Raw genomic sequence first — 26,361 nt, 5'->3', positions numbered from 1 at the left:
TCCCTTCAATTTTGTCCATGTTTGCCTTATACATTTTTGTGTTCCACTGCAAGGTACATGTATATTTATAATTGTTATATCTTCCTGGTGAATTGGCCCTTTTATCATTACATAATGTACTTTAAAATTTTTTTATTTCAATAGCTTTAGGGGTATGAGTGATTTTTTTGGTTACATGGATGAACTGTACCATGGTGAAGTCTAGAATTTTAGTGCACCCACTACCTGGGTACTATATCCAATAGGTACTTTTTCATCTCTCACCTCTCTCCCGCTTGCCCTCCTTCTGAGTCTTCAAAGTACATTATACCACTCTGTATGCCCCTGCATATCCATAAGCTTAGCAACTACCTGTAAATGAGAACATGCTGGATTTAGATTTTGATTTCAGTATTACTTCACTTAGAATAATAGCCTCCAGTGCAGCCCCCAGTTCCATCCCAGTTGCTGCAAAAGACATTATTTCATCCTTTTTTATGGCTGAGTAGTATTCCACGCTATGTATATGCCACATTTTCTTTATCTACTCTTTGGTTGATGGGTATTTAGGTTGACTCTATATCATGACAATTTTGAACTGTAGCTGTGATAAATACATGTCTTTTTTATATATTGATTTCCTTTTCATTGGGTGGATACTTAGTAGTGGAATTCATGGATCAAATATCCATACTGTATTCTACAGAAGTTATACTAATTTACATTCCAACCAGCAGTACATAAGTGTTCCTTTTTCACCCTATCCATGCCAACATCTATTGTTTTTTGAATTTTTAATAATGGTCATTCTGGCTGGGGTACAGTGGTATCTTGTTGTGTTTTAACTTGCATTTCCCTGATGATTAGTGATGTTGAGCATTTTTGCATGTTTGTTGCCCATTTGTATATCATCCTTTGAGAAATGTCTATTCATGTCCTTTGTCCACTCTTTAACACCATTATTTGTTCTTTCTTAGTGCTTTGAGTTCCTCATACGTTGTCAGATGCAAAATTTGCAAATTTTTTCTTCCATTCTATAGGTTATCTATTTAATGATTATTTCTTTTTCTGTGCAGAAGCTTTAAGTCCCATTTATTTATTTTTGCTTTTGCTGCATTTACTTTTGATGCCTTAGTCATAAATTATTTGCTTAGGCCAATGTCCAGAAAAGTTTTTTCCAGGTTTTCTTCTAGAATTTTCATGGTTTCAGGTCTTAGATTTAAGTCTTTAATCTGTCTTAATTTTTTATATGGTGAGAGATAGAAATCCAGTTTCATTCTTCTACATGTGGCTCTTCAATTTTCCCATCACCATTTATTTAATGGGATGTCCTTTCCCCAGTTTATGTTTTTGCATGCTTTGCCAAAGATCAGCTGGTTGTAAGTATTTGACTTTATTTCTGGGTCTCTATTTTGTTCCATGGTCTTTGTACCTACTTTTTTTACCAGTACTATACGGTTTTGGTAACTATAGCCCTGTAGTATATTTTGAAGTCAGGTGATGTGATGTCGCCTTCAGATTTGTTCTTTTTGCTTACGATTGCTTTGGCTATTTGGGCTCTATTTTGGTTCCATGTGAATGATTGTTTTTTCTAATTATCTGAAAAAAACGATGTTGGCATTTTGATAGGAATTACATTGAATCTGTAGATTGCTTTGAGCAGTATGGTCATTTTCACGATATTGATTCTTCCAATCCATGAGCATAGGGTGTATTTCCATTTGTTTGTGTCATCTATGATTTATTTAGCAGTATTTTGTAGTTCTCCTTGTACAGATGTCTCACTTCTTTGGTTATGTATATTTCTAGGTATTTTTGTATAACTATTGTAAAAGGAATTGAGTTCTCAATTTGATAGCTTGGTTCTTGTTGGTACATATAGCACTGCTACTGATTTGTGTATATTAATTTTGTAAACTGAGACTTTACTGGATTCATTTATCAGATCTAGGAATCTTTGCAGGAGTCAGAGTTTTCTAGGTATATGATCACATCATCAGCAAATAGAGATAAGTTTAACTTCCTCTTTTCTAGTTTGGATGCCCTTTATTTCTCTTGCCTGATTGCTCTGGCTAGGACTTCCGGTATTATATTGAATATAAGTGGTGAAAGTGGGCATCCTTGTCTTGTTCCCATTCTTAGGGGGAATTCTTTCAAGTTTTCCCCTTTCAGTATTATGTTAGCTGTGAATCTGTCATAGATGGCTTTCATTATTTTGAGGTATGTTTCATCTACACCTAGTTTGTTGAGAATTTTTATCATAAAGGGATACTAGATTGAATCAAATGCTTTTTCTGCACCTATTGAGAAAGGAAAAGTGGAAATAAAACCCACTTCATCATGATGATTATTATTTTTTTTTTTTTGGCGCTCTATTTCGTTCTGTTTCTAGTATTCTGTTGAGGATTTTTGCATCTATATTCAACAGGAATATTGGTCTGTAGTTTTCTTCTTTTGCTAGGTTCTTTCTTGCCTTTGATATCAGTATGATACTGACTGGGTAGAATGAGGTAGGGAGGTCTCCCTCCTTCACCATCTTGTGGAATAGTTCAGTAGAATTGATTTCAGTTCTTCTTTGAACGTCTAGTAGAATTTGGCTTGAATCTATATGGCCCTGGGCTTTTTTTGTTGGCAGGTGTTTTGTTTTGTTTTTGTTGTTGTTGTTTGTTTGTTTTTTTTCCTGATTCAATCTCACTGCTTGTTACTGGTCTGTTCAGGATTTCTATTTCTTCCTGACTCAATCTAGGATGTTTTCTGTTTCCAGGAATTTATCCATTTCCACTAGATTTTCTAGCTTGTCTGCATAGAGGTGCTCATAGGAATCTCAAAGTCTTTTATATTTCTGAGGCATCAGTTGTAATGTCTCCATTTTCACTTCTAATTGAGCTTATTTGAATCTTTTCTCTTCTTTTCTTGGTTAATCTAGCTAGTGGTCTATCAGTTTTGTTTATCTTTCCAAATAACCAGCTTTTTGGCTCACGGATTTTTGTATTGTCTTTTCAATTTCATTTCATTCTGCCCTGATCTTTGTTATTTTTCTTCTGCTAGCTTTGGGTTTGGTTTGTTCTTCTTCTAGTTCCCTGAGGCACGACATTAGCTTGTCAATTTGTAACCTTTCAGACTTTTTGATGTAGGTATTTCGTGCTATAAACACCTCTTAGCACTGTTTTTGCTGTATCCTAGAGGTTCTGATAACTTGTGTCATTGTTATCATTCATTTCAGAAAATTTTCAATTTTCATCTTGATTTCATTGTTAACCCAAAAATCATTCAGGAACAGATTAATTTCCACGTATTTGTACAGTTTTGAGGATTATTCTTGGAACTGATTTTATTCTGCTATGGTCTAAGAATATGGTTGATGTGATTTCAATTTTTAAAAAAATTTGTTGAGACTTGTTTTGTGGCTTACATATGATCTATTTTGGAGAATGTTCCATGTGCTGATGAGAAGAATGTATATTCTGCAGTTCTTGGGTAGTTCTTGAGTAGAATGTTCTGTAAATATCTCTTAGGTCAGTTTGTTCTAGAGTCCAGTATTTCTCTGTTGACTTTCTGCCTCAATGCTCTGTCTAGTGCTGCCAGTGGAGTGAAAACCCCCTACTATTATTGTGTTTCTGTCTATCTCTGTTCTTAGGTCTAGTAGTAGTTGCTTTATGAATCTGGGAGCTCTGGAGTTAGGTGCATATATATTTAGAATTATTTTATCTCCTTCATGAATGGATCCTTTTATCATTGTATAATGACCTTGCCCTTTTTTTTTTTTTTAACTATTGTTGCTTTAATATCTGTTTTATCTGATATAAGAATAGTTACTCCTGCTTGCTTTTGGTTTCCGTTTGCATGAAATATCTTTTTCTACCCCTTTCCCTTGAGTCTATAAGAATCCTTATGTGTTAGGTGTGTCTCCTGAAGACACTAGATATTTGGTTTGTGACAATTTTATTCATTTTGCCAATCTGTATCTTTAAATGGAGCACTTAGACCATCTCCATTCAATGAGATGTGAGGTACTATTCCAGCCATAATGTTGATTGTTACCGAGATACTTTCTTTTCTTCATTGTGTTATTGTTTTATAAGCCTTGTGAATTTTATGTTTCAAAAGTTTCTATCCTGGTTTGTATCAATCTTTTCTTTCAAGATTTAGAACTCCTTTTAGCATGTCTTGTAGCATTGGTCTAGTATTGACAAATTCCCTCAGCATTTGCTTGTCTGAGAAAGATTTTATTTCCCTTCATTTATGAAACTTAGTTTTGCTGGATACAAAATTCTTGACTGACAGTTATTCTGTTTAAGGAGACTAAAACATGACCCCAATCTCTTCTGGTTTGTAAGGTTTCTGCTGAGAAGTCTGCTGTTGGCCTGATAGGTTTTCCTTAACAGGTTACCTGACGCTTTGTCTCGCTGTTCTTAGAATTATTTCCTTCACATTGACTTTAGATAATCTGATGACTATGTTCTTTGGTGACGTCCTTTTTGTAATGAGTCTTCCAGGACTTCTTTGAGCTTCTTTTACTTGGATGTCTAAATTTTTCACAAGGCCAGGGAAGTTTTCCTTAATTATTCCCTTAAATAGGTTTTCCAAACTTTTTGTTTTTTCCTCTCCCTCAGGAAAACCTGTAATTCTTTGTTTGGCTGGTTTGCATAATCCCATATTTCTTGGAGTCTTTGTTTCTTTTAAATCTTTTTTCTTTATTTTTGTCTGATTGGGTTAATTCGAAAGCCTTGTCTTCAAGCTCTGAAAATGTTTCTTCTACTTAATGTAGTGTATTACTAACACTTTCCACTGCACTTTGTACTACCCTAAGTGTGTCTTTCATTTCTGGAAGTTCTGACTGCTTTTCTTTTAAAATATCTATCTCTTTAAAAAAAATTTCATTGATATCCTCGTTTTTTTTAATTTGTGTTGGTTTTTACCTTTATCTTGTATCTCCTTGAGTAAATTAATAATCAACCTTTTGAATTTTTAACTGGTATTTCAAAGAATTAATCTTGGTTTGAATCCACTGCTACAGAGTTAGTGTGGTTTTTGGGGGGTGTTACAGAACCCTGTTTTTTCATATTGCCAGAATTATTTTTCTGGTTCCTTCTAATTTGGGTAGACTATTTCTTCTCATTATTTTTGAATTTATTTTTCATTTAACTGAGGTTTTTATTTATTTTATTCCCCTTGTGGGTGTGACATTAATGTTTATAATTTATTGTCACCCAGCTTTGGCTCCAGGTGCTTTCAGTGGTGAAGACTCTGTATGAGTTTCTTGGTTACAGAGAATCTTTGCATGATGCTTTTCTCAGATGCTTGTTGTAGTAGTGATATGCTTGCTGTGTGAGCAAGTTCAGTGTTTCCTGTGGAAATTTTCAGTCTGGTTCACAGTTATAGGCTGCTGCCCACTGTTTCTTTCAAACAGTCTGTAGTTCCTTTGTTTTTCTGTTAAGTTCCTATGTTGCTTCTTGAAAAAAAAAAAGTTCAGAGCATTAATTTCTACACACTACTTTGTCTGAGTGGGAGAGGCATGCTGGCAATACCTCTAATCTGCTATCTTGGGTAAGGGGAGACTTAATGTCCTCCTTTACCTAGTGACAATTTTCTATAAAGTCTATTTTTGTCTGATATAAACAAGAACACCTCTGATCTCTTTGGGTTACCATTTGCACGGAATATCTTTTTTCCATCCTTTTACTTTCTGTCTGTGTATGTCCTTATATCTAAAGTGTCTTGTAGACAGGATATAGTTGGATCTTGTTCTTTTTTAATCCATTCAGCCACTCTATGTCTTTAGACTGGGGAATTTAATCAATTTACATTTAAAGTAATTACTGATAGGTAAGAACTTACTATTATCATTTAATTGTGTTCTGTATGGCTAGTAGTGCTTTTGTCCACCTTTGCATCTCTTTCTGCTTTCCTTTCTATTTCATTGATTCTTCTGTAGTGACATGTTTTTCTTTCTTTCTCATTTTTTCTGGTGCATCTTCCATGAGTATTTCACCAGAGAGCTTTATAGTTCCATATCTTTTCATGTTACTGTCGAGTATCCCTTTGTTTCAACCTGAAAAACTCCCTTCAATAATTCTTAAAAGGCAGGCATAATGGTAATTAATTCCTCACCCTTTGTTTATCCAGAAAGGTCTTTATTTATTCTTCACTTTTAAAAGTCTTGCCATATATACTATTCTTGGTTGTCACTTTTTATTTTGTTCTTCAGCACTTTGTATAGATGAGGGGGATGTCAAAACTTTCATGGAAAACTGAATTAAAAGATAAAAATTAAAAATATGAACTTTATTTCTCATCATAAGCCCCAAAAAGTTCCAGTACTCTTGTAAGTGATTATATCAACCATTTAGTACATCACTAAAGAATTGGGGGTCCTAGGAACCTAGCCACATCAATGCGGTCTTTTTTACATTATTAAGTGAAGAAAAATGGATACCCTTTAAAGATGTTTTTAAATTAGGAGACAAAAAGAAGTCAAAAGGAATAAATCACAATCGTAAGGTAGATGCCTAATGATTCCGAATGGAAATTATTTACAATTTGTCCCTGTTTGATGAGAGGAATGGCAGAAGCACTGTCACAGTAGAGAACAACTCGCTGATGAAGCTTTCCCAGGCACTTTTCTTCTAAAGCTTTGGGTTTCTCAATATGCTCTCATTATAAGCAGACGTTATTTTCTTTCTTTTTTTATTTTTTTGAGACGGAGGCAGATGTTATTTTCTTTTGATCCTCCAGAAAGTCAACAAGCAAAATGCCTTGAATATCTCATAAAACTGTTGCCATGACTTTTTCTCTTGACCGTGTGCCCCTCTTGGTAGCCATTGCTTTGATTGTGCTTTGTCTTCAGGATTGCACTGGTAAAGCCATGTTTCATCTGCTGTTACAATTGTTTCAAGAAATGCTTCAGGATCTTGATGCCAATTGTTTGAATTTTTCACTGAAAGCTCTTGTGTGCAGCTAATCTAAGCATAACAGTTTTGACAACCATTGAGTGGAAAGTTTGTTCAACTTTGATTTTTTTAGTCAGATTTGTGTAAGCTAAACCAACTGAGATGCATATAGTATTTGGCTATTGCTTCTGTTGTTAATTGTTGCTCTTCTTCAGTTAAGGCATGAATAAGATGAATTTTTTCCTCATAAATTGATGTGGATTATCTGCTGCCATGGGCCTCAATCTTCATAATCATCTCATCCCTTCTTAAAATGAGTTGAAAGCAGCTGATGTCTTAGGCATACTATCCCCATAAACTTTTTGTAAAGTATCAATAATTTCACCATTCTTCCACCATGCTTCACCATAAATTTGATATTTGTTCTTGCCTCAATGATAGCAGAATACATGTTGCTCTGGATGGGGACTCTTTTCAAACTGATGTCTTATCCAAATTAGCAGAAGTTTATTTTAGTGCCAAAGAATGTTTGAAATCCATGCATAGTTTTTTCATAATACATACTGTCCATGAACTTTTTGAAGATCCCTCATATAATCTCATTCCACTCTGTCCTGTGATACTTCCACTGAGAAATCTATGATATTCTTATGGAAAGTCTCTGTATACACCACATTGCCTTTCTCCTGCTGCCCTTACATTTTTGTTTTTGGAAAGTTTGATTATAATGTGTCTTAGTGTGAATTTCTTTAGTTTCATCATGACTGTAGTCCTTTGAGCTTCTTAAATTTGGATATCTATTTCCTTTTTCACATTTGGAAGGTTTTCGCTATCGTAGTTTGAAAAATATTCTGTCCCTCATTTCCTCTATATTCCTCTTCTGAAATTCCTATAATGCATTTATTGTTTCACTTCATGGTGTCCCATAAGTCCCTTAGGCTTTCTTCATTTTTCCTTTTCCTTTTTATTCCTCTGACTCAATAATTTCGAATGACCTGTCTTTGAGTTTGCTTATTCTTTCTCCTGCTTAATAAAGTCTGCTATTGATCCCCTATAGTAACTTTTTTTTCAAATCAGTTACTGTATTCTTCAGCTTCAGAATTCCTGTTTGGTTATTTAGAATTCCTGTTTGGATCTTTACCGTTTCTATCTCCTAATTGATATTCTCATTTTATTCACAGTTTCATTGTATATGTTTTCCTCCACTGAACTTAATTTAAAATGTTCCTTTTAAACTATTTGTCAGGTAATTCATAGATCTCCATTTCTTTTGGGTCAGTTTATGGAGACTTATTTTGTTCATCTGATTGGGCCATATTTTCCCTGTTTCTTTGTGTGCCTTATATTTTGTTGTAATTTTTGTATTTGAATAAACAGTCACCTCTTCCAGTCTTTACAGACTGATTTTGGATGGAAAAAGACCTTCACCAATCAGGTCAGCTAGAGATTATGGCGGTCTCTCAAACCTTTTACAGAGATGATTTTTTTCTGAGCCTATGTGTGTAATTTCACAACCAGAACAGGTTTGCTGGTTTCTTTTCTAGGAGTCTATAGTCTCTTGCACCCTCTGGTGTCTGTCTGCAGTACTACGGGTATTCTGGTGCTGCCACCAACCGCTGAGCTCTCTTGTTCTCAGCAGCCCCCAGGCATCCAAAGTATGTCTATTCCTCATCAGTACTCCAAGTCAAGCAAGGCAGAAACCAGTCACTTGAGTAGTCTCAAAAAGCCAGAACACTGGACATAATTCCATTTTACTCTTTTCCTCCCAAGGGAGAAACCAGTCACTGGACCTTTCTTCCTCATCATTAGCTGTGGTGGCTTGGGGAAGGGGCTGACTCCAATGAAATGAAACAGTTTTTCTTACCTGTTTCAAAACCGTGGTTCTTGGTTTTAAACTGGAGTTATGTGACTTTATAACTGATTTCTGGCCTTCTCATACAGGCCTTATCGGACCATATATTGTTAAGTCAGTGTTTCTGTAGAGGTAGAAGTCTGGTGCTTCCTATTCCTCCATCCTGCTGACTGCAGACAGGCTTATTTTTGTAATCTCATAAAGCATTCTCTACACCAAGAATTTACAGTAAGGAAGTTTCTTTGATTTAGAACAAAGGTATAAAATATCTTAAGCATCCATTTCCACCTCTCCCTTTCTGAATTTTGTTTGCATTTAAAGTATATAAAGACATAGTACTGGACACACAATCTTATATGCCATCTCACCTTCATCTCTGATTCCAGCGAGGCTACAGTAAACAGTTCTGCAGAGGTATCAACCCACTTTGGGGTAACAATGTCTCATCTCAATCTTACACTAAACATACTTTATTCCTTCCCTAGGAGCTTGTTGGATGCCTATAGGTGTACGTCTTAAGTGTATTAACCCAGAATCGCAGGAAAGGCAGGCCCCAGAAGGCAACCCTTGACTCTCCTCAAGGAGGGAACAGAAGCTGACAGACAAATGCCTCTCCTTTTAATCCCATAGGTGGACAATTTAGGGATACAGTTTCTGGGCCTCACCAGAAGTAGTAGTCATCCTCAGAAGTAACAAACTAAATAGTGCATCATTGTATTGGCTTTGCCTTTTTCTATTTGATTCTTCAATTCCCTCATTTCGCTTCTTGGTCTTTGGGGGCAGAGGTACGTGACCCAGGCTATGATGTACATTAATCAGGGCCTTACTCTATGTGATCTCCTTTTCTTTTCTATTAATAAATACAGATAGGTTTCCTCTCTTCCACTGGATTATATTCCTTTTAAAGGTAAAGGGCCTCATTTAATTCTGCAGTCCCATAATATGCACTCATGATTTTTGCCTAATACATCCAACAATTTCCCATCGTAGATGGCCTCACTAGTCCCAAATGATTTAAAATGGAAAAAAAAACTTTCACAAGCTTGAAAGCTAATCATTTATGCAAAACTTTTAAAATTCAGATCCATTTTTATAATGTTTTGTTGCTAAAGCCCAGTTTTTTGACTTGGTCAAATATGCTTTACTTAGATAATGCATCTCAGACATCCATTTACTGATAGTAAATAAAAATTTTGAAGATAATCTTTCTGTGTAGGTAGTAAGTGCCAACAATGTTTTAGTAAATTATAGATCCCTGAAAAAAAACTCCATAGCTCTATGATAATCTCAGGTTTCCTTTTCCCATATAAAATGTTTTAATTAAAAAAAAAATTCCAGGCCCCCCCCCCCCGATTAAAATAAACATTTCTTTACATGATTCCTCCTACAACATTCAAGCCAAACACACATTTCTCTGGCTTGAAGTTAAATCATTATATGAAATAATTTAAAAAGATAAAATCTTATCAAAATATTGCCTTTAAGTGATGCTTTTAACAACAACAAAAAAAAAACTCATAATATGATAAAGGGACCAACTCAGAACGTAGATAATTCAAGATCTAGTGGTCTTCTGTGCAGAGTAAGAGAAATACTGTGTTAGTTCTCAATAATCAACAAGCAATTAAAACAAGTGTTAAAATACTTGAAATCTAGACAGATACAGATGTCTTTATTTTTTATTGAAATTTTACCCTAATGCACAACATTACATTTTCCTGCTCTGCAACTCTAGTGGTTTAGATGCTAGATATCAATCCTGGCACATGAAGCTTGATAACTGGACATATTAGCAGAGGAAAAGGAAAATGTGACAAAAAGATCCTACTTGAGGAAGCATAAAATCTGTTGTTTATCTAGTACAGTATGTTAACACCAACAAGTCTCAACTATGATTTACACTGTAATCTCTGCTCAATTACTGTAGAAAACCTTAAATTAGCTAAGATCTAGCCCACAGAATTCAGGGTGTTGCATATTTGACTGCCAAGATGTTAGAAAACAGAGTGTGGTTAGCTGTCTGACGAGTACTTGCCTCTCCAAAGCCAAGACACACTTCAACTATCCTCTTTCTACCACATTTCCCATTTGCTGTGAATGCTCAGGTGTGGTATAGATCAAGGCGAATCCCTATCAAAGATACTCATGTATGGAGAACTAACTCAGCTTCTAACACCACGTTCAAAGTACCATTGGGTTTGTATTGTTTACTGTGCAGAAGATCTGGAATACTGGAACTGAAAGAGATTCTAAGGGGCATCTAATCCAAAACCCTGAGAGGTTGTCCAAGGTGGCCAAGTCGGTGGTAAGACTGGGTCATGAACTCAGGGCACCTGACTTCTAATCAACATTCTGTGGACAGAGTGGTTTATTTCCCTCTAACTCAAAATAACTCAATGATAATCTTAGTGCAGTGAGCAAGCTAACATAAAAGGCTATTCTTATTTTTGAGAATGGATTATCTCTTATCTGAGATGCTTTGAAATCACATTTAAACAAGTATCTAGAGATGTATTATTCTAAGAACAAGATAGTTCAATGTCTGCAATGAAATAAACTGAAATTATATTAACCTTGACAAATTTCAATTTATAAAACTAATCCAAATTAGATACAAACATAATTAACATTAACCTCACTTGAATTAAGTTTTGCATATCCTCATTCAAAACTCCACACTAATGCACTATCACTAGAAGTAAAACATTCTACATACTCCCTAGATTGAGGGTGAAGACAGATCATCTTGCTTATGGAGAACTGCTCTGCCCACTTGGGTAAGGCAGAAGTGTTAGGCATTTCCTAAGGCAGAGCACGTGACTTTGCTTTAAGCTCCATTCCAGGAGGCCAATGCCAGGTCCGCTAGCCCAAAATGAAACAAACTTTTTAATCCAGATCCATCATGGGTCATTTATTCTATAAACACAGTCCAGATATTTTCACAGCTCTGGGCCAGATTCCACAGAGGAAAAGAATATGAATTTGAAAAATACGAACTATTTACAGGGCACCAATTGTGTGCCAGCCCTACAAATGTTATCATAACCCTACATGAGACATATTATTATTCTGTTTTGTAAAGGGAGAAACTGAGAAAACATAACCAAAGTTAGTAGAAGGCAGAGCTTTGGAACACCTGCATTCTCACTGAGAATTCTAACCCAGCCCTGAGCCTGACACCAAGATCCTCTGCATTTCAGCAGGGCACTCAAGAAGCAATGTAGATGTGTGGCATTATTTCTGAGGGCTCTGTTCTGTTCCCTTGGTCTATATCTACAACCATCTGATCTTTGACAAGCCTGACAAAAACAAAAAATAGGGAAAGGATTCCCTATTTAATAAATGGTGCTGGGAAAACTGGCTAGCCATATGGAGAAAGCTGAAACTGGATCCCTTCCTCATACCTTATACAAAAATTAATTCAAGATGGATTAAAGACTTAAATGTTAAACCTAAAACCATAAAAACCCTAGAAGAAAACCTAGGCAATACCATTCAGGCCATAGGCATGGGCAAGGACTTCATGACTGAAACACCAAAAACAATGGCAACAAAAGCCAAAACTGACAAATGGGATATAATCAAAGAGCTTCTGCACAGCAAAAGAAACTACCATTCAGAGTGAATAGGCAACCTACAGAATGGGAGAAAATGTTTACAATCTACCCATCTGACAAACGCCTGATTTCCAGAATCTACAAAGAACTTAAACAAATTTACAAGAAAAAAACAACCCCATCAAAAAGGGGGCGAAGGATATGAACAGACACTTCTCAAAAGAAGACATTTATGCAGTCAACAGACACATGAAAAAATGCTCATCATCACTGGCCATCAGAGAAATGCAAATCAAAACCACAGTGAGATACCATCTCACACCAGTCAGAATGGCAATCATTAAAAAGTCAGGAAACAACAGGTGCTGGAGAGGATGTGGAGAAATAGGAAGACTTTTACACTGTTGCTGGGACTGTAAACTAGTTCAACCATTGTGGAAGACAGTGTGGCGATTCCTCAAGGATCTAGAACTGGAAATACCATTTGATCCAGCCATCCCATTTCCGGGTATATACCCAAAGGATTATAAATCATGCTGCTATAAAGACACATATACACATATGTTTATTGCGGCACTATTCAAAATAGCAAAGACTTTGAACCAACCCAAATGTCCATCAATGACAGACTGGATTAAGAAAATGTGGCACATATACACCATGGAATACTATGCAGCCATAAAAAAGCATGAGTTCATGTCCTTTGTAGGACACGGATGAAGCTGGAAACCATAATTCTCAGCAAACTATCGCAAGGACAGAAAACCAAACACTGCATGTTCTTACTCATAGGTGGGAATTGAACAATGAGAACACTTGGACACAGGGTGGGGAACATCACACACTGGGGCCTGTCGTGGGGTGGGGGGAGAGGGCAGGGATAACATTAGGAGATATGCCTAATGTAAATGACAAGTTAATGGGTGCAGCACACCAACATGACACATATATACATATACAACAAACCTGCACATTGTGCACATGTACCCTAGAACTTGAAGTATAATTTTAAAAAAAGAAGCAATGTAACCTATTGTGGAGGGTGGTTTGTCATCCTAAACTCAGCTATGATACATCTCCACAACATACAAAAGTATAGACCTTACAACAACCCTAAGAAGAAAACTATATCTACTTGGAATTCCAAGAGGAAAGCAGAGCTCCAAATTTAAAGTGTTTATAGCTTTTTTTTTTCCCTGTAAAATACAGATCCCAATGGGCATCTGTATCTCATGAGTTGTGGTTGAGATGACCACACAGGCATAAATCACCAAGGACAATGCCTCACACAAAGTAAGAGATCAATACAAACTGGCTGCTGCTTTTGCAATTACCATCATTCTTCAGTACTCAGATTCGTCAAATTTCTTCCTCAGAATACAGTCACAAAGAAAAAAAAGCTATGTAATTACGTTCATTATAAGGTAGTTCATAACTATAAAAAATTTTTTTCAACCAAATGTATTCAACCACAGAATTTTAATTCTGAAAACTGCTTAGAAATACAGAAAACATTTAAGAGATTAAAATGCTGAATACAAAGCAGTAAATACTATATCAGCAACTACATAAACTCTAATTCAAGGCAGAAAAATGAAAATGGTTGTTAGGATGGTGAGATAGTACTGATGATTATTTTTCTTTTTAAAAACTTCCTCATATTGCTTTTAAAATTTCTACAATAAAAAGTGTGTTTTTAAATTATTTCATAATATATTTCATAGGTATCTATTATGCCTAACTTAATGGGAGTCTGCAGAAAAACAATGCATTGTGAGCCTACTGTGCAATATGACAATATTGCCCTCTACAAGAATATACAGACTTATGCTCCTCCCCCAAGTCCCTTACAACAAGCCACTATAAACGACATGCCAGTTATAAGTTACTTTCCCAGACTAAAATTCTTCAAGATGATTTAATAATGTGGAAGAAGTACTAGCTTCAAGCGTAAAGGAAATCAAAAAAGAAAAGAACTGATTCTTAACTTCAATGATTTCACCATCCTCTAACCACCTTGCAATGTTTCTCAAAGTGTGATCCTGGTACCATCTCCACTAGGCTCACAGGATTCTTTTCAAAATGCCAATCCTGCCAACACCACTTTCAAACCTACAAAGCTGGAATCTGAGAGGGAAGCCCAGAGTCTACCCCCTCAAAAACGGAAAAAAAAAAAAATTCCCCAGGGGATTTTCATGCCCACAACTTTTAAAAAATATTGATCCACAGACATGCTAAGCAGGTAAGATAAAATTCACTTAAATTTTTCAATGAAAAAGGCAAAACAAAGATCTAACTCTATGTTGGTAATTCAACTGCTTTCTAATAATGGACTGTGGGAGCTGCAAGTATAAGGAGCAGATACCCTGCAGATTTGTTGTCTCTTCTGCCTAACCTGCAAAACTTCCCAGAAAATAATTTTGCAAAATTGATCAGGAACCTTAAAATTTCCATGTCCTTTGCTCCCCAAAATTTCACTCATAAGGTTTTTCCTATGAGAATAATCAAAAATGTATAAAAGGTTTTTAGGCAGAAGTGGTTGGGACAGCGGGCTAAATATTTATCATCTGCCATATCTTGAGTACCTGCTCCGCACCTGGCACTTGTGGATACAGTATTTCTAATTCTCACAACCTAGAAGATAGATACTTTCTATCTCCATTTTAGAGATGAGAAGCCTGGGCTAAATGAGTTATTAATTTGTCCCAGGCCACACGGCTAATAAATGATAGGATCTGAATCCTGGGCAGTCTTGAGTAGAAACACTGGGCTCATTCCACTGTCTGGCCACCTAAAAATATTCTAGAATGTTGTAGGGTTTAAACAAAGTATAGTACAATAAGAGAATTATATAGACATTTGAAACCATGTTCTTCACGAACCTTTAATGAAACAGAAAATACTTATGATTCAATGCTAAGTGAAAAAGATAGGAGGTATGATCCCGGTGTAGAATTTTAGTCACAGAAGGGTAGGGCCAGTAACTCTTTTGGTTTCATCTGCATCTCCAAAGCTCAACACTGCACCTGACATATGGTACAAACTCAATATGCATGGCAAAAATAAATTATGTGTAGGCATATTTTCAAAAGACCAGGAAAAAAAAATCCTAAAATATCATCAGTGGTTATTGCTGGATTCTGGAGTTAGAGATGACTTTTGGTTTTTCTTTTTTACATATGTTTATACTTTCAAGTATTCTATATAGGTTTGAATTACTTTTAAAATCAAGGGGAAAAAACAGCAATGGCTAATTTTCACATCCTATGTTTAATCACCTTCCTATATAAAAGATACAGTTAAGCTCCAGATCAACTCAATATACAGACTAATGTGTGGTTTATCATTTTCACTATAACAGGGAAACCACCTGATACCTAGAAAGTGTTAAGTGTTATCTTTTTATATGCCAGCATCATAAATGGCAACACGACTTAATACTTCTTACAAATACAAATGCTTTCATCATCCACAGTTATTAGTAGCCTGACCGGTAGGAAAAGGATTTACAAATGTGTAGCACCCACAATGTTTCTTTAATGGTTTTGTGCTCTTTGGAGACTTCCCCAGATGGTAGTACAACAAGGATTAGACATTGAATTTGGTGGCTTTTGCAGCATAACAAGATTTTCTTGCCAAGATCATCCCTACACACCAAAACCACTATAAATTAGCATTAAAATTGGGCCTCATTTCTGATAATTTATTAAGTATTTCATATAAAGGAATATATATGGTCACTATTACCCTATGTATTTTTTTAAGTAAGAACTGTATCTTAAAATGAACTAAGAATGAGTCAACTGGTTTATTTTATTAGCTCACCATTTCAGACGATTTCAAAAGACAAAACATGGGATGATAATTCTATCAAACTGTCTCCAAAATGATTCTGAACAAATTCTGGCTTTGTTGGCCAGATTATACCTAAGTGACCAATCTATGAAAAGCCAAAAGGGCGAGGCATGAACTACAGTGTACCTGTCAATTCTAAAAGAAATCTGACATATGTGGAAGGTGGGAGGAGGGAGGACAGAAAGGATATCTTAAGGTAATAAAAAGTGAAATGAGCATTTTTATTATACCATGTAATTTTCTATGGGAAAAAAATTTGACATGGAGAAAACAATGGAGAATTTTTAGAGATAGTTCCAGTACTCAGTGGCCCTAGGTTCTGTTCATAAAAGGAGTAACATGATGAGAAGAGCTTTGGATGATCAAAGTTGGTTTCCTCTTTGGTATTTAGGTTTATTTCTGGACTACGCCAAGAAAGAAATTCTAGGGGGCCTCTCAGAACCTATTCTGGTTTGGGGGCTGCTTGATGAAAAAAAAAACTATAATTTAAAAAAAGAAAGAAAGAAATTCTACTGATATATAATGTTACTGAACAATGTAAGTTCCTACGGATTATCAGCACAGTTCGAAGTGTCTGATACAGGTACGCTTTGGCGTCAGTCACAATTTGCAATTTTGGGTCCCAATGCTCCTTCACTTTGCCCACTGTGAGGAAAATATGGGGTAAAATATTCAGCGTCCATTCTGATCCCCTTCTTCTTTGCCTACTTCCACTAGTGAGGCTGGAAAAAGAAGATACATTCCCAGAGTCTTTTGCAGCAAAAGGTGGCCAAAGAAGTACAGATGGAAGTTCCAGGAGAGAGAATTCCTTGTCACATAAAAAGGAAAAATCTCTAAGAGAAAATAACTTTTGTTCTTCTGCCTTTTACCTGCATAAACCACAGACACACCTCAAGACACAGCCACAGCCGCAGTGCAAAAATAAGGCAAATAGTCACAGGCTGAAGATGGTGGAGGCAGGGAAGAGGGAAGACACTGGGCTCCTGATGTGCTTGAGCAGCTCTTGGAGCCTGGACTGCTTAGCCCCAGACTTCTCATTAGGTGAGAAAGACAAACCCCTGGCTTGTTTAAGCCACTCTGTGTCAGGTTTCCTGTTAGTCGCAGCCAAATACATTCTTGCCTGTAAAAGTCATTGGTATAACAAACCTCTCTAGCTATGTATTCATCAATGATCAACTTCACCAAAACCCCCCAAGTCTTCATAGAGATAACACTGACTGAGAGTGCTTGCTTCATGCCCGTGAGCATGAGGTTTTACCGCCCCTCTCAGTGCATCCTCACAGAACTGTACAAGAAGCGAAGTGAGGACCTCCTCAATCCAAGTTAGTCTGAAAGCAGCTTCTGGGCTCTTTACTGCCAAGCTATATACAACCTCTGATGTGTTTTTTCACTTAACCTACAAAGCAATTTTAATTTCAACTATGCTCTCTGGCTCAAGTAAATTGTCATAACAAACTTTTCTAATTTTTTGAGGAAGACTTTCACTAAAACACATCAAACACACACCCGCAACACACACGCAAAGGATTCACATGCAATTAGAAGAAAAAAGAAAAGAAGACTTGGCAAGCATTTGCTTTCTAGTGTTTTGAAATCTTTATCCATCATGTGAGACAGTACTGCTGCATCTGAACTGATGTTTATTAAGCACCATGAACCTGGCACTGAGCTAAGCATTTTACATACATTCTCACATTCAGTGTTCGCAATATCCCCATAAAGTGGGACTATTATTATCCCCATTTTACAGGTGAGCAAATGAAACATGTTAACCCAGGCAGAGTATTTTCTTTGAAAAAGCTTCTTTCTACACACCAATGAATGACTCAAATTCAGAACAACTTACAACTAGAAGAGAGATTAACTGATTTTGCTGCTAGTCTTTAGTAAACCACACTAGAAGTGAATGGCTCAGGACCAAAGAACGAAAAACACTCAAAGCAAGAACAATTTACAACTAAAAAGGGTGAAAAGCCCTCATCCTGAGCAAAATCTAGAATTCCACACTCATGTCTAATGGAGCTTTACTTAATGTTTACCCACCCATCTTTACAAGTATACTTGACACATGGCAAGCTGCCAGGAAGGCCAATAATAATATTTAGATAGCTGTGCCTGTTCATTAATCATAAGATAATTTAAGACCAAACTAAAGTTTCCAATATACTTGATTTTCATGATCAATATAAGAATATGCATTTTATACACTGTGATTTACAGTGAATATTGTTGTTAGCTTATTCAGCATTTCCTATGTTGCCAGCACTGGGATGGCTTACAGACACCTTTTTCCTCTTCATTGTCAAAACTACCTCAGGAGGTAAGTACTACCATTAACTGCCCCGTTTGAGAAATGAAGTCGCAAGTGATGGATTCTCTCAAGCTCCCTATTAAAATGTAGCATCAAGATTCAAATCTAGATTTGGCCCAGAGCCCTGTGCTCTTAATCTCTAAGCTCATAAACTTAATTTGATTTGTTTTTGCTGTTTATTAGCCTTGATCAAGCATTAGCTAGAAAACTCTGTTTATTTAAGCTTTACTCTATATCTTCACTTTCAGTACTCCCCCATTTTCATACATTTTTGGCTTCATATTTCTTCCCACTCTCATGAAAAAAAAATCTAAATTATTATCTGTTCATCAAATCATTTTAAAAATCCACTAAAGTTTGCTGAATTAAAGAGATAACATAGTTGCTGCTCCTCCTGTTAATCAGTGATGTACAGCAACCTCTGTTTTAGTGGCTAACTCTGCTACTCAACCAACCAGTAGCAAATGACTCCAGTTCTGCCTATCATTGCAAAAACGCAACATGGTTCTTAAAGTCTTTGGCAGCAGTTATAAAACCCCACCAGAAGTCAATCTGCTTTCATGAAAATAGGCCATTCCTCCCCACTACAGGTCCCACTTTTTAACACTCACTACTTTCTCTACTGAAAGAAGGGATTCCCAAACTCTGAAAATGCCTGTGCTTCTGAATTTTATGTGGGAATTTGTGTTTTTTTAATACTTTGAAGTGCTGTGTTATATGTGGGAATTTTTAATTTTGTAGTACACATATATGTTTTTACAAGGAAAAATACTTTTAAAAAGAAAAGTATTAATATAGGAACCCTGTGATTGCCTCAGTACTCTGGCAAACAACAAGACTGTATCTCTGATTCTCTTGACTCAATTATTTCCTACTTTCTCCCAGACTTCCTGCTATAACACTCTCCTCCCTTCCCTCCCTGATAATTCACATTTGAGTTAATGTGAGTTATGATACATAACTCATAACTTTAACTAAAATTTAATTGACTTAAATAAATCAATACTATTATTTCACATAATGCATGAAATTTACATTTGAAGATCAGTAATAAAGAAATTATATAAGGATTTTCTTCATCATTAAAAATGCTGTCTATGATATTCATTCCAAGGCTTACAACACCCATCAAAAATCTAAAATTGAAAATAAATTTCCATTTATAAAACTATAAACTAATAAAACTGATCATCTTCATTTACAGCAAAAACATCAGATACTCTGCATGGTTGTGTCGAAGTAATTATTAGACCCCAACCCACCAGTAAAAAAACAAGAAAAAACAGTGATATTTCCCTCCATTGTTGGCTCGGTGGTTTTTATCTGTAACAATTCTTTTAAGTTTCAATGATCATCTAAGAATGGTATTTCATTTATTTGACTACTACCCTATTGCCCATATATTAACCTCATCGAATTTTTGGTCCATTGCGTAGAAGAATTTCTCTACTAATAAAAATACAACTCATTAAAGATTAACTTGCCCCCAGGACAGTCTCTCTGGAAACAAATTCCAAGCATTACAATCACCAAATTGCACTCTGAATACTTAAAGGCAGATAATCTTATTTATCCTGATTTAAATTGGAAACCTGTACCTATTTAAAGTCAATTGTAAATATAAAAATAGCACAACCAAATTCATAATAATTGAAAACTCAAATATAGACTTTACTTACTTGGCACTTTTCAAATAAAAAGCTTTCCACCCAAGAATATCTAACAATACTAGAATGCTTATTGACTTGACAGACTTACTTCTTTAGTTTCTATCTTACTTCTGCAATTATGAACTTGCAAAATTATTTTGTTTCCCAACTATTTACTGAGTATATACTATATTTCATACATTATGGTAGGCACTGGAAATCCTTTTAATCCATGATACAATATCTATTATTAATAACAGATATTTATTAAGTTCTTATCATTGACCAAACACTGTGGGCAAATGTTAGCTTTGTTAGCCATCATCTCTTTCGATTCTCCCAAAACCCTAAGAGAAAACGTCCTAGTATCAGCTCCATTCTACAGATGGGCAAACTGAAGGCAGAGAGAGGCCCAGCAACTTTCCTAAGATCCTATAGGGTTTTGAACCCAGGTATTAGTGATCCCAGTGCTCACATTTGCGTTTTGGTCAACAACAAATCACATATACTACAATGGTCCCATAAGATTATAATGAAGCTGAAAAATTCCTATCGCCTAGTGATGTCATAGCCATAGTAACATAACACATTACCTTTTCAATGTTTAGATATATTTAGATACACAAATACCATTGTGCCACAACTGTCTACAGTATTGGGTACAGTAACATGCCTTGTAGCCTAGTAACATTATTTGTAGCCTAGGTGCAAGAGACTATACCATACAGCCTAGGTAGTAGGTGTAGCAGGCTACACAATCTAGGTTTGTGTAACTACACTCCATGATGTTTGCCCAATGAAAATGCCTAAGGACACATTTCTAAGAACGTATCCCAGTCGTAGTCGTTAAGCAATGCATGACTGTATATCGGTTGTTTAAGAGATGTTAAGACTTTCTGAAAAAGAAACTTTATTACTGCAAAGCAATTTCAAACCATCTCAGGTCGTAATATCACATCCGTTAATACAAAAGGGCCTTCAAATTTTCAAAAAGTCTCATCAAAATTTCATTTTATTCAAAGTGAAAATGAGTTAATTCAAAAAAGGAAATCCACTTATAAAGCTCAGGTTATACATTTGAACTTCCCAGAAGCTAACATCACTGTCCTTACTTGTTTGTGCGCAGGTGAAACAGATCATTCTTTCATATCACTCCAAACTCATGTAGAAAACTGAAAGCTGGTTGATAAAAGGATGAGTATATGCTACTATCAGTTCATTCCAAACGATCTCACAATATACGCCTCACAAAAAGTTAATATTTGTCTTATAATCATAAAGAAACTAGACAAATAGAACCACAGAACAGACAAAATAACTAAAATGAGTTACTGAAATGCAACTGGGGCTTTAATTTCCAAATCTATCTTATAACGGTCTTACTTGAAGAGTTTATCACAGAAGTAACTCTCCTCAAAAGTTACATAATTTTAGAAAAAAAGAGAGGAAAGGGGAGAGACAAAGACATGACACACATTAGGGATGTTTATCAATAAAAATAAGCAACAAGGGAGGAAAGCCTGTAGCACATCCAAAAAACGCCTGCCAAACACTCTTGCTATTTGTTTCCACCAAGTTATTGTTTTGGAAAACATGTTGTTCTCTCTTAAAATAACCTGCTTAATTGTTCTAAAAAGCCACTGCATCTCCACCGAGGGCTAAATCGTTCCCAGACTGCGATGCACTGACTGATAAAATCAAAGTAAGTTATGCATAAAGCCACAAAGAAAGTTTGAAAAGCTCCAAACTCTCCCGTGATAAAAGAACACTAGCTACTGAATGCATCTTCACCAGCGCCCCAAGTGAGACTAATGCCTGGTACTGTACACGTATTTTAAGAATAACAGTCATTCAAACTAACTCATTTCTCTCTTTGGATGTGGGAAATGAGCCACATCGGTGGCTACAGGTAGGCTAGTAATTATCGGTTTTAAGAAAGGTCAAAATGACCTTGGACGTTTTGACGTTCACTCCAATACTCGCATTATAAATCAGAATCTGTTTTCGGTCCAGTATGGTTGAAGATTTTCTGTCTGGGAAAGTCCCAAAGAAATTAAAGAGTTAAAAATAATGCTAAGTTGTGAAAGACAAAGTCAGACACCCATAGCATCGGAAGATTTTTATGGACTGAATGTAACTCAAGATGTGTTTTAAAAGCCTGTCAAGAGATGAACACTGTCATCAAACACAGGAGCACTGCCTCCACACTCTCCCCTCGCTTTGGCTGCTCACCCCCATCCTGGCCCTCCTTGACCACAGGGGTGGGGGCAGGAGCTCCTGTCTTAAGCCTTGACATCTGCAGAGTGTTTCCCAATAGCGAGACAAGGCCCCTCAGCTGGAGGAAGTGGATACTGACAAGGGGAGCGAGTGAAACAGACGGCGAGAGACAGAACTCGAGGCTGCCAGGGCATGGGGAGGGTCACGCATACTCTGTGCGGCCTGAGTGGTCCGGATGGCACAGCCCAGGTATCCGGGTTAAAGTTGGCATCTCCAAAGTCCAGAACGCAACTTGGGCGCACCAGTACAAACTCGGCCTTCGGCTTTTCTGAAGCCGGTCAAGTTCGCACAGGGCCCCCAGCGCCTGGAAACCTGAGAGGCGTGGAAGGGTGGGGAGTCCCGCGAAGTCTCCAGTCCCTGGGTGTCCTCCGGCTCCGCGGGGGAGCGGGCCTGGAGCTAAACCGGCCGTAGGCTGGAGTAGCTGGCGCCGGGACGCGCGGTGGGGATGTCGGAGAAGGAGTTGGAGGCTCAGTCCGGGAGTCCGAGAACACCGGGGATGCCTACCTTGTAACATGGCCTCAAGTTTCTTCCTGTCCACGCGGAAGCGCTCCTCGCTCCACTCCGGGCTGTGCAGGGTCGCCCCGGCGACCAAGTCGTCCTCGGAGCCGGGCATTGGGGAGTCAGTGCTGCGCTCGCTGTTGGAGCCGGGGTCCGACTGCGCCGCCAGGTAGCCAGGCTCTCCCTGGGCGGCCATGGTGGGCGCGCAGCGCTCGGGCTCCCGCTGCCGCCGCCGCTCTGCCTGCGCCGCCGCCTCCGCTCGCCGGCCGGGCTCAACTGGCTCCCAGCGCCGCGGCGCTAGCTCGTCCCCCTGCAACCGCCGACGCCACCGCCAACGCCGCCGCCGCCACTGAGCCCCCGGCGCATCCCAGCCCCGGGCGCCGCCCACGCCGCCCGCTGCCCCGGGTCGCGGCCCCGGTCCGGGTCCAGTGGCTGCGCCGCCCCCCGCCAGCAACGCCCGCGCGGAATGAGCGCGCCGCGCTGCCCGCGCCTCCATCCGCAGGGCCGGCGCCCCCTCCCCGCCCGCCGCCCCTGCAGCCGCGCGCTCATTGGCCCGGCGAGCCCACGGGGAGCCGCGGCGGGCGGGCGGCCTCTGGCGCTCACACACTTGGGCGCACACACACACCACGTACACACTGCCACTTTCTGCACTTTTACGTATAAATCTTTTCCGTACATGCACTTTCATAGCTCCTCAAACACACACACACTTCTGAATGCACATGGAGTGTCCACGTAATTCCTGTCTACACACACACATCACACACTACTACTTTTCTGCACTTACACATACAAATCTCTTACCCCTACATACTCTCATAATCCTCCTCCAAACACACAGACACAGACACGCCAAGTTCAAGCACAGCCGAGTCCTGAACGCACACTAAGTGCATACACAATTGCGCTGTTTACATACATGCCCTACCCCCTGAAACTCACAGCCCCAGTTGGTTCCACAAGCTTGAACGTGAGGAAGAGGAAAAAGAAGGCTTGGAGAAGAAATCATGCTCGTCTTTCATAGGCGTCGCCATGGACGTGGCTCGCATGTAGTTCATACCTCCAGGAAGGGTTCAAACCCAGACACTTCCTCTCCTCCCAGCAAAGTGGCCCGCTGCACGAGAGGTGGACAAGAGGCTTACTCTTTTTATTCTGAGAGTAGGAATTTTTTTTTTCTTGAATGGAGTGGGGAAGGAATTATTTTCTCTGTGATTCTCAAGGAATGGACTCAGAAGACTTTTTTTTTTTTTTTTTTAAGGAGAAAGGGGGCTCGGAGATTGCGATGTTGGTGAGCTGGATCCAGCTGGCATGTGGGCAGGGCTGTCTTGTCAGGGACTGAGGGCTTTTCTCTGTTTTCAAGGTCAGTCTCTGACAGATGACGGCCAGTAACCTCTGAGCGTCACTGCCCAGAGCCAGCCCACCCACGGCCTCTGTCAGGCTTGGATATGAAGCGCGGGGGAAGAGAAGACTCGCTCGTACTGGGTGTGCCCTTGGAACTCTGCTTTCCCAGTTCACACAGATTCATAGCCTATTATTTTATGACCCAAAGCACAAAGACTTGCGGAGAGGAACGATGGGGATAGCAGTTTGTCGCTGCGCCACAGAGGGAGGCTTCCTGGCTCACATGTAGGAAGAGCCATATCACTGGCACAGGCCTGTGGATAATCATGGAATATGTTGAAGGTAAATCAAAATTCTTTCAGGTTCAGCTGCCTAGTTAACAAGAATTGACCCCGTGACGACTACAGATGAGGAAACTGAGACCGTGGGAAATAAAGTAACTTCACTATGATGGTCTGGCAGCAGATAATACAGTCAGGAATCGGACCCAGGTCTGTGGGTCTTATACAAAGTCTTACCTTTTTGAGCAGAGACCCCTCCTGCCCAGAGTCACCTCCTGAAGAACTGAGAGCATCTGCACACTTAACTGCTCTGATTCACCACCATGTGTTCCTTTTATAAACTTGTTAATTACTGTTAATTTCTATCCAAGGCACTAGTTTCAGCACCAAAAGGGTTTATCTAGGAGCATTCCCACTGTCTTCCATCAGGGACGTTTACTGTGTTTTTCTATCAACAAATATTTATTGGCACCCTCCTATGTGCTTGGCACTGTTAAGCCCAAGGAATAGTGAGCAAAGACAGACACATCCCTATACTCCTTCCTGGAGCTGAAATTCTAATGAGAAGGAATATTGACCAAAAAAAAAAAAATCACAAATATAAAATCATGCCTGCAGCAAGCATTACAAACAAGAGACTCAAGATATGAGAAAACCTATAATAATTGGATTCAGAGAGGTCAGTGAAGAAGGCTTCTCAAAAACAGTGATTCTAGCTCGGAATAGACATTGGAAGAGAAATTAACTAGGCAAGGGAGGGAAGAGCCATCCCTGCAAATGACCATCTGATCATAGTAACATCCCTGAAGGTAGATATTACAATTATCCTCGTTTTAGAGTTGAGGAAACTGAGGCACAAAAGGTAAAATGACTTGCTCAAGGTTGTACAACTAAGTTGAAGAATCAGAATTTGAACCCAGGCAGTCTCTTGAAAATTAGGCTTCAGGTGCTTTATGCTTAGCCAATAAGTCATATTGGCTCTCAAGATTAGCACAAGTACAGACCCTGTAGCAGAAGGAGGTAGTATGCATTCCTCCTTTGGATGAACTAAAATAAGGCCAGCATAGTTGGTACAAGGAAACAAGGAATTAGGACTCACTGGGGCAGGAGCTATAAGTAAGAGGGGGCATATGTAAGCAGCATAGGTCAAATTAAGGAGTGTTTGTCTTTATCCTTAGAATAAAAGGAAATCATATAGAGGCTGTAAGTAAAGAAAGATGTGCTTAGATTTGCATTTTAAAAAGTTGACTATGGCTGTAGTGTGGAGAACAGACTGAGGGACAAGGATAGATAGAAGCAGTTGGACCAATTAAGAGAGGAAGTTTAGATAATAAATGCTGCTAGCTTACATAGTTGGCGAAGATGAGAGACATGAGAGGATTTGAGAAATATTTCAACAGTAAGTATCACCAAGCAGATTGGTGATGAATTAGAAATAGTGTGATGGGAAGAGAAATGCTGAGAATATCTCTAGGGTTCTGGCTAACACAATAAGAGAGAGATAGGTGTCATTAACTGAAACAGGGAATACTGAAAGAAAATCACAATGGAGGAAAGCTCATGAAGTTGAATTTGGCATTCTGAGTTTGAAATGATGTTGAGACCTCCAAGAAGAGATGTCGTGGTTAGCAGTTGAATAGGTCTGGAATTCAGTAAAGGAATCTTGGCTAGAGATTAAAATGTGTTATTTGTTTATAGGTAATAATTCTAGCCACCTACCTGGGTCAGACTGTCTAGGGAAAATGAAGAGAGTTAGAAGAAGAGAACCAAAGAACGTGACTTTTTAAAGTTCTGACAGTGGTCAAGTAGAGGACAGTGTAATGTGAAAGGATATAGAAGCAGCAGTGAAAGAAGAATGAAGAAACAAATAC

The 26,361-nt window shown here is 38.2% G+C and overlaps 1 protein-coding gene across 1 annotated transcript in view; it reads right to left on the bottom strand.

Annotated features, from left to right (window-relative positions):
* Positions 1-23,123, bottom strand: part of BICC1 (BicC family RNA binding protein 1) — a 326,785-nt gene extending 303,662 nt beyond the window's left edge. The window contains 1 exon segment of the mRNA XM_021943438.2: positions 22,875-23,123. Within this exon segment, the coding sequence (XP_021799130.2) occupies positions 22,875-23,064 (190 nt within the window). The 5' untranslated portion in view covers positions 23,065-23,123.
* Between the last annotated feature and the right edge of the window lie 3,238 nt (positions 23,124-26,361).

The sequence above is a fragment of the Papio anubis genome, chromosome 11 (genome assembly GCF_008728515.1).
Source record: "Papio anubis isolate 15944 chromosome 11, Panubis1.0, whole genome shotgun sequence".
NCBI lineage: Eukaryota > Metazoa > Chordata > Mammalia > Primates > Cercopithecidae > Papio > Papio anubis.
Note: the sequence above shows the minus strand (reverse complement) of the source record. Positions and strands in the feature narration are given on the sequence as shown.